The sequence below is a fragment of the Salarias fasciatus genome, chromosome 16 (genome assembly GCF_902148845.1).
Source record: "Salarias fasciatus chromosome 16, fSalaFa1.1, whole genome shotgun sequence".
NCBI lineage: Eukaryota > Metazoa > Chordata > Actinopteri > Blenniiformes > Blenniidae > Salarias > Salarias fasciatus.
In genome coordinates, this window is record NC_043760.1 from 27,296,923 (window position 1) to 27,306,047 (window position 9,125).

The window sequence follows — 9,125 nt, forward strand, 5'->3', positions numbered from 1 at the left end:
CCCGCTCTCCGCAGACGCGGCGCGCCCCCGTGCGCACTTTGACATCGGTGTTTTTTTGTTTTTTTTTTTTTTTTTTCATGTGGGAAAGACGCGCGTCTGCGGCGTTGAGGAGTCTCTCAGCAGCGCCGGGTTGTTTCCAAACACTTTGTTCCCACCAGCGGCTCTCCTCGCTCCTCGTCTGGACGCGCGTCGGCGCCCTCGCCGCCTCGCACGCGCTCAGGACTTGTTGCGCGTCTCCGGGCTTTTTTGCGCGCCGGTCCCGGTTTCCATCCACGTACCTGCGTGCGATGCTCTGATTTCACGCGGCGCGGCTGGACGGTGGAGGTCAGCTGCGAGCTCCAGGCTCAGGCCGGCACTCTGCACTCTTCTGCCCCCCGATTCTGAGAACCGAACCGCGGCTCCAAGTTTCCACATCTGCCGCTGACGCTCCGGGGAAGCTGCGCGTCGCTTCTCCTATAAATGGCACCCGCGCACACCCGCGGCGCAAAACTTTATTCGGGTCAGATCCGACGACTTGATTAATTCCGCGTCTCCCCGCTCGCGCTCGCTCAGTATCGAGGACAGCCTCTCCGCCTCGCGACATGTCGGAGCGCGATGGATGCGGAGACGACGGCGCGCCGGACTTCATCCCGCCGAGGGTGTCCCGCGGCCGGCGTAGCGGGGTCATCCTGCCCGGCGGGGGCAGCCAGGACTCCGACACCATCCTGCTGGAGACCGTGAAGGCAGCGCCGCGCCGGAGCAGCATCATCAAGGTGAGGAGCGCCGAGCGTGCACGGCTTGGATCACTGTCCCCGTTTGCTGCGGCGGGTTGTAGAAGCGGCTTCAGTTTTATTGTAAAACGCTTCATCAAGTTCAAGCATTTTTAAGAGAAAAGGATCATGCATTGAAATATCATCATTCCAGCTGTAGTTAAAGAGTGAAAGACAATAATATGCTGAAGTAAGAGTTAAATTAGAGAGGTAAGAAAGTGTTAATTACAGACAAGTGTCTTAAATATGACTTTCTGGACGCATTAAAGCTTCTTCTAAAACAGTTGTGCTGCAGCTTGACCTGTGTTTTATGCGCACCGTGCATTTGCTCAATCATTATGTCACATTTTTCATCTCTTTTCTGTATTATTAAGTTAAGAGCATCCTTCAGGTGCGCCGAGGGGCTGAATGCTGCTCGGGGTTTCATAATGGTGTCAATCACACGTGTCAGAAACTGCAACATTTTCAGCAGCTGCTGAGATTCATGCACAAACAGGCCCCATCTCAACATGTAGCACAGATGTTCAATCATATGTCTTCTTCCTGTTCGATGAAGGGTTCAGAGAGATCTGCTTTACTCTGTCAATCCATCAAATTTGCAGGAGAGTTTTTGATAAATTATCTAACTTTTTGTCATGCATCTCATGGCACGCCCCTCCAGTCGAGCCTCAAAGCAGTCACACCACATTTCTCAGATGATATCGCGCAAAGTGAAAAAGAAAACAGTGCAGGTGACTTACACCTGTTTTAAAAGCGCCTTGACAGTTAAAGACCGTATGTTTGTGGTTAATCTGCCCTGAAATGGACGTCCTCTCCACGATTGACCCTCCCGTGGATCCTCTGACCCCGTGACCCCGCCGGGACGTCAGATTTCTCCAGCCTCACCTGTGCTCAGGTTGCAGGTCAGCGGTCCAGAGGGAGCGGCTCATGTTTGACGGGTCGCTGCGTTTCGTGTATAACATATCCGGCGAGCAGAGGCCCTGCTCTGAAATGTCAACCGGGAGCAGCTTAAGTCTCGTCCTTTAATTATCTGCTGCCTCCGAGCTTCTCGCGCCGCATGCGTCACAAGTGCGGCTACAGTTTGTCTTCGGTTACATTCACATCCAAATGGCATCAGTGGCCTGATTTAAAATGAAGATAAAGTCACTGTTCATATGATGAGTTTATAAATAAAAGTGCATCATTTCAGAAAAGTTTCAGAACATTTTGAAAACAGCGTCTCTTTACATGAGTACGGCAGAAACGATGTTGTTTTCCTGCTGTTCCACTAGAGGTCGCTGTTTTTAAGTAGCAAAACCCCTCATTTACCCACAGAAGACAGTTTAGAAATGTCTTTCTTTGTCGTTTTGGCCCGTTCAGTATTGTTTATTAAGAAATAAAAAGTGTCTCCACATGTGATCCAGATGAGGCGTTGTGGTTGAACACTTAACTGGAGAAGTGCTGTTAATTCAGACATGAACAGCAGTTTCACTGTTATGAATAAATCTTGCACTTTGGCAGAACTGTTTCATACGACTGGATTGCTCATGTGCAGCAGCAGCGTTTCTAGAAAGTTACGTCTTCTCCGTTTACACGGAGATAGAGCTTTTTCCTAAAATTCCGCTTTCAAAGCCGTTTTTAAAATGCTACATTTTCGGTGGCTCTGAGCACAGAGCAGAACTTTCATGTTTTGCACTTGGGTTCAAACAAATGAGGAATATCCCAAACAGAATTTCTAAAATATGTTTCTATCTGTTATATTTTGTTGGCATGCTGAGCGGTAAAATGGCTTGACGGTCTTCAGAATTCCATGCACACGTTAGTTGTTTATTCCCAAAGCGTTCATCACCTCCTCTACGGCCTCTTTCACACGATCTGCTGGATTTGAGACCTGTGAAAGTTACGCACACACAACGCAAATCTGCTTAGACTGAGATTCAGCTTGATGTTGCTCATCTTATGGAAGCAGGGATAGTCAGTTGATCTTTGATTATCACCAATTCCAGGAAAGTAAATGCAAAAAAAAAAAGAGACCCTGATCCGATGTAGCCAGGCCAGAACATATTATTTCAATGCTGAACATCAGCTGATCTGTCTTTCCTTTAATGCCAAACCTTAGAAATGTACCAATGTGGGACTATTTGTCTGAAAAAGAAAATCTCTAATCAACCAATAAACTGTTGAGAAGCCAGTAGATATGTATACTTTGGAGGTTTGTTTGTATTGTATTTTTTTTTTCTTGAAACACTTGAAGCTGATTTAAGAAAAAAAACTTCAAGTCTTAATACCACGATCATGATGAATGAAGAAAGGCAGAGGTGTGAACTTTGAATATAAAAGTTCTATTCTGGTAAAAAAAATGATGTTGGCTGGAACAAGTTTGAAAAAGCAACGATATCTAGAACTGTCTAAAGTTGGAAATGTGTGAAATCTCTCAACTCTGAACAGTAACAGACATAAAACAGCCAAAAAGGGAAAGAAACAACCTTAAAACAACCACAAAATCACATAAAATGACAATGAAGAGACACAAAACCACCACAAAGTGATTCTAAAGAGCCTCTCCAACAACTACATTCAGAACATCATGATTATTATTTACCAAAGTCAAAATGCAGTTTTGTATCAACGACTACTTATAACACTGATTTCTGGTTAAACATTCTCTGATGTTTCAACTGTGGAGAAATTAACAGCTTCATCTTCAAATATGTTTCATTTTCTTCCTAAACCTGACATTCCGTTTAATTTGTATGAGGCGGTTTCTTGCTGTTATCGGCTGTGATACTGAAAGAACGGCGCAGAAATAGAGAGAACGGTCATTTTGCATTTCATTGATAACACATCGGTTCACTTCACCGACAATTAACTAATTTTCGTCTGTTAGTTGTTTTGTTGTTTTAATGATAGATTGTGAATCCCTGCGAGAATGATAATTGCTAATAATATGTTTTATGTATAGTGTGCTGATTATCCCACTCAAAGACGCTCCATCATTTCCTCCTGGCATTAACATGATGTTTCAGTCCCTCAGTCGGGTTTTAGTACCTTTATTGCTTGAGGAAATATTGGAGCTCAGTTGAAATTGTGCAGGATTTCAGTGTCGTTAAAGACCCGCCGGAGGAGGATCAGATAAACGCTGAGGTTTATGACCCGTTTCCCATCTGACATGTTCAGGTCAGCCTCCATATTTCATGCTGGAGGAGGGGGGTGGGGGTGGGTGGTGGTGGTGGTGGTGGGGGGTTGACGGCGACGTTTCTGGGTGATCTCGCTCTGTGCGCGGCGAGACTCGGCTCCATCTGGAAGCCGAACACTGAGTTCTTTCAGCGCCGCCGGGCGAGGAAGCGGATGAAACGGCGGACGGATGAGAGCGGCGACGTCGGCGACGGGCACGGCGAGCTATGACCCCCCCCCCCCCCCCCCTCCCCCCGGTGTCAGAGGGAACACGCTGAGAGGTGGCATCACATGACCACAGATCTGCTCAGATCAGACCTGCAGCTTGATTGATTGTGAGATGGTTTATATCATTTAGACGTTGGTGACCTGATGTGAGAAGATTCAGAATTGAGCACACGCGTCTGTATGTGAGCAACGAAGCCATTGTTTTCACGATGCATGACTGATTACTACTGCACAAGTCGAATTTGTTTAGGAAACATTCTCCCACCAGGAGTTCAGCTGATGGAGGGACGCTAAGCAGGCTCTCATGAGTCTGAAGCCTCTGTTGACATTTCTCACTGCAAAGTAAATCAGGGAACGACGTACAAAACAGCCAAGAAGAGACATGAAAGAACCACAAACTGCCATCGACAGTCTTTAAAATGACTGAGAAGAGACACAAAGCTACCAGAAGGACAAAGGAAGATATTTATGATCAGAAACACTTGGAAAGAGGAAGAAAAATTAAAACAAATAGAGTGTAACTTCCACAAAAGGACTCACATCAACAGCAACAAAGGGTTCAAAATGTCAAAAACAATAATAAAGTGACTTAAAAGGAGACAAATTCAAGCACCGTAAAAAATATAATTAATTTAGAATAAAAAATTGATCCATTATTTGAAGAATTGAAATTGACCCAGAGCAAAATACACAAACTGATCAATGCAAGACTCACAGAGACACTCAGACTAAAGTCAAGAGAGGCAAAACAATCCAAATGAGTTTCAAAGTACAACAGATAAGTAAAAAAAAAAAAAAAAGATGCAAAAAAGCCAGTCAGAAAACATCCATCAAGAGTCGAGAACACCGCCATAAAAACAGAACTATTTCAATAAATTAAAGATGTATAAACAAGCTGCAAAAACAAATAGTTCAAAATGAACACAAAACAATGACTGAAAGAAATGAAATTACTGAAAGAGACACAAAATAAAAATAAAGAGACACAAAACCACAAGAAAACCAAGACAAAACAAAACGGACTCAAAACGGCCACCTGGAAACATGAGATGCTATAAAGAGACAATGAACACAAACCAAACCAGAATGCACGATAAACGCAAAACATCCATAAAAGAAACACCAAATTACTTTAAAAAAAGTCAAAAAAGAGATTTGAAATAGCCACAGTCACAAAAAACAACTTGATGGAGTGATTACTTGAGAATTGAAATGAATTGATTTGAATTTAATTGAATTGTACTCCATGAAATCAGCTCTCTTACCACTGAGTTTGCGCTAAAATGATCCAAAAACCTCCACAAAAAGGCCCACTGATCAGTCATTTCTATATTTTTATGTCATTTCCCATAATGCCCCCACCACAGAACCCGGGCGCGATCGTTTCTGAAGGTGCTGCGTTGGCGGTTAGCATATAAAGTGTTCCCAAATGTCATGTTGGCGTGTCAAAGATTTTAATGGCGCGCCCGATTAAAGCAGCGCCGCTCCTCATCCTCCTGCGACTCCTACCTCCGGTCATAATGACGGGGCGAGCGAGGCGAGGCCGAGGCGGCCCCGCGCACGGCTCACGTTACCACAACAACACGCGCCACTGTTTGTGCGGCTCGCCCCATTAAAACGCACACGTGCGCGCTATTAATGCGACCCTTGTCGGGCCTGCACACTCCAAACTGTGGTGTGTGTGTGTGTGTGTGTGTGTGTGTGTGATAATTACGTCCTCGGCTGCACAGGCTCAACCGAGATCCTGGTTTTTGTTTCGGCTTCAAGGTGAAGCCATTGTGTTCGCTCCACTCTCAGCGCCACGCTGATACATTTCAGGCAGTACGCACATGAAAATATTCCACATAGTTCCAGCATTGGTGAAGAAATATCTCAACAAATACGTTTTTGATAATTTTTTAGTGCTAGAATGTTTAAAAAAAATGCCAAAATCTGAGATAATAAGCAGCTTTGAATACAGATTTAGTTGTTATAGGAAGGGATTTCTGCTTCATTTCGTTTAAATACATGTAAGTCTTCAGCAACAGCTTGTTGGGTTTGTGTGTTTTGGAGAGAGATTTCTTTTTTCTTTGTTGATACTTTACAAACTGGTCCTCACCGAGTTACCAACAGAATTTATAAGAGAGGTTTCTGGAATGTCTTCAGAGTTACAGGCCAACGCAAATCTGCTGCTTGAATTTTGAACTTATTGAAGAAGTTCAGAAGGTTATTCTTTTCAGTGTAGTGACAGATCTCTCAGACCTGTCTCCTCTGCTTCTTGATTTAGTTTCCATGAATTGTAAAGTGAGAGAAATGAACTATCGGCACGTCTTCCTAGTTCTCATCAGATTCTTCGCTTCTTTGATTTCGTCCATTTTGCTTGATGTCTGTTGACAGAACGATTTCTGGACTGAGCAAAAAAAAAAAAAAAAATCAGAAGCAGGTGTTGTGTGAATTTTGTGCAAATCCCAAACAACTATGGCTCAAATGTTGATTGAGTATCGTGTTCGTGTTGAAGATTTACCAAGGTCAATTATTGGAAATTTTGAATGCGTTCATAGTTTATGGAGTTCGCTCATATCTTGCTCTTTTCTACTGATTGAACTTCCTCCAAACGCATTGACCCAGTCACACACCAGTGAGTCAGCAAATTATCAGCAGTTTGGGGTTCAGTGGATTGCTCAAGGACACTTTGATATACGGAAGGTCGATGGGAATTCAGACATGCAACTGTAAGTGCTATTTTACTCTGATGGTCTTTGCAAATTTGAATTGTAGTTTTTTTTTATTGTTTGTGGCATTTTCCTTCATTACGTCTTGCATTTTCTGAAGTTATTGTCATGGACACATTTGTTATGAAGCATGATTGACTTGTTTTTTGTGTCAATTTAATAGTTTCATGCTTTTCACTCTCAGATTTGAGATGTTTTCCTTTGTCTTACTTTTTCTGGCTGCATCTCTTTCATTAGATTCAGTCTCAGATTTCACATTTCAGCCATGTTTTTGTTTTCGGGGTGTCTTATGGTTGAATTAAGTTTTCTTTGGGTAATTTTCAGTTGCTTTTCCGCTGTTAAGTGTTAGTTTTCATCTCCTACATTGTAGTCAGGCTTTTCATTGTTGCATTTCACATTTTAGACGTGCTTTGATCCGATGAATTTTAGCTGCACTGTCAAACACTGAATTCCAAGTTGTGTGACGAATTAAAGATCAGTCATTTTTTCTTTATTTTTTTGTCAGATTTTCAATATGTTAATTTGAAATTTGCTGAGAAAGACAAACGCTTTGTTTCCTGCTCTTCCCCATGTTTCTGATTGCAAAGCTTTTCTCTCATTCTGATCGACGTGATTGCGCTCGCTTGCGTCCAAGGCCATAGATTCTATTCTTCTCTTTTGCAGCTGTCCACGTGTTGCAGTCGTGATCCATTCTGGAGAGTTTCATGTCCATCCAAGCCTTGAAATTGCTCCAGCAGCCCGGCACCTCTTGACCCTCACTGCCAGAAATAACTCTTTCTCCAGTTTAATAATAAGTAAATAATTGGATGGACTGAGCTCCACAGAAAAAAAATCTCTTTTTCTCATGAAGGGTATAGGAGAGCAGAATGGTGAACTTTAAACAGGAAAATAAAACTTAGAATTTGTCTGTATGTAGTGGAGGCAGTACTAGTACATTAGTGGTAAAGGGATGGTTTGTCACGAGTCGAAGAAATGGTAAATTTTTACCATCAAATACATCAGATCTGTCTGTTTCTCGCCCATTCAGGCTCTCCACTCATTGATGAGTTGTAATTCGGGCCACGGGCAGCGGAGCTGGAGCCACTGCTCCGTCACGTATAGCGAGCGAGTTAAAGGGACGTTAATCTCCATCATGTTAAACACATTATCCTCGGGCTGCTTTATTAATTTTCCCCCTGAAAACCATCAGCAATTAGCTTTACAGCATTATGGTGCAGCCGGCCCAGGAGGCCGGCAGGCACGCACCCGGCGTGGGATTACCCATGAATGAACACACACACACACACACACACACACACACACATGCAGGATGAGGCTCAGGAGAGGGCTGGGCGCGGACAGCTCGCTGACAGGCTGGCGAGGTGGCTGGCAGCTCGCCGCCGAAGGACGCCGTCTCGCCGTGTCTCCGCTGCGTTCGGGAACCCTTGGTGAACGGGTTCACTGCCAGACGGCGTTGCTGCGGGGTTTCCATGGAGCTTTCCAGTTTGTTGAATGTCACGGTTGTTTGAGAAGGGAATTTATGAACTATCTTGAGCTTTCTGAAACACTTTTTTTTTTTTTTTTTTTACTGGATTGTATTCAAAACAACTCAGTTACTGTCGGTGTTTATTCTGTGAGGAGAGATTTAAGATTTCATTTGACTGATAGGTGCATTGGAATACAGTGTGTTTATCCTCCAGTAATGATAATTAGCTCCTTTGTTGCACACTTCCACAATTAAACTGCCTTCTACTTGTGAAGTCTTGTGTGTTTAAGGTCATGTTTATATGAGAATGATGTCCTTGAGATGGTTTTTCTTCCATATTCATTTGCTTACCGTCACCATGTAGTGACTGGGTGGAGCATTGAGCCCCCACAACAAATACAATATGGAGTATTGGTGGAGGATGTAATCAAATACACTGGAGCAAATCAATCTCAGATTGGCAAATGAGAAAAGAACAAAATGCAGGATAGTAGCTGGTCAGTCACAAAGTCAAAAATTTGAGGCACAACACAGAAAAGTTCTTATAATAAAGTCTACAGTCAAAAGCCACGGCGAGCCAGCTGAATAAATGCCTCTCATCACAAAAACAGCAGCACCTCTACTGAAGCCTGAGCGATTGGTAACATCTTTTTAAACATGATACAAAAAAGGACACAGTCATCAACATCCAAGTTGTTTTCAGAGGTAAATGCTTTTATGTTGAAAGATTCTTCTTTTTAGATGTTTCCCTTGGACGGACTTTCACCCAGACCTCCTCCTAACTCGATATCCATCTGTCCATCCAGGCAGGATGCAGGC

At 43.4% G+C, this 9,125-nt stretch overlaps 1 protein-coding gene across 1 annotated transcript in view; it reads left to right on the top strand.

Annotated features, from left to right (window-relative positions):
• Positions 1–379: 379 nt before the first annotated feature.
• plcl1 (phospholipase C like 1) overlaps positions 380–9,125 on the top strand; it is an 82,304-nt gene continuing 73,558 nt past the window's right edge. Inside the window, exon 1 of the mRNA XM_030111415.1 lies at positions 380–752. Coding sequence (XP_029967275.1) covers positions 582–752 — 171 coding nt within the window. The 5' untranslated portion in view covers positions 380–581. The remainder of the gene's footprint in view (positions 753–9,125) is intronic.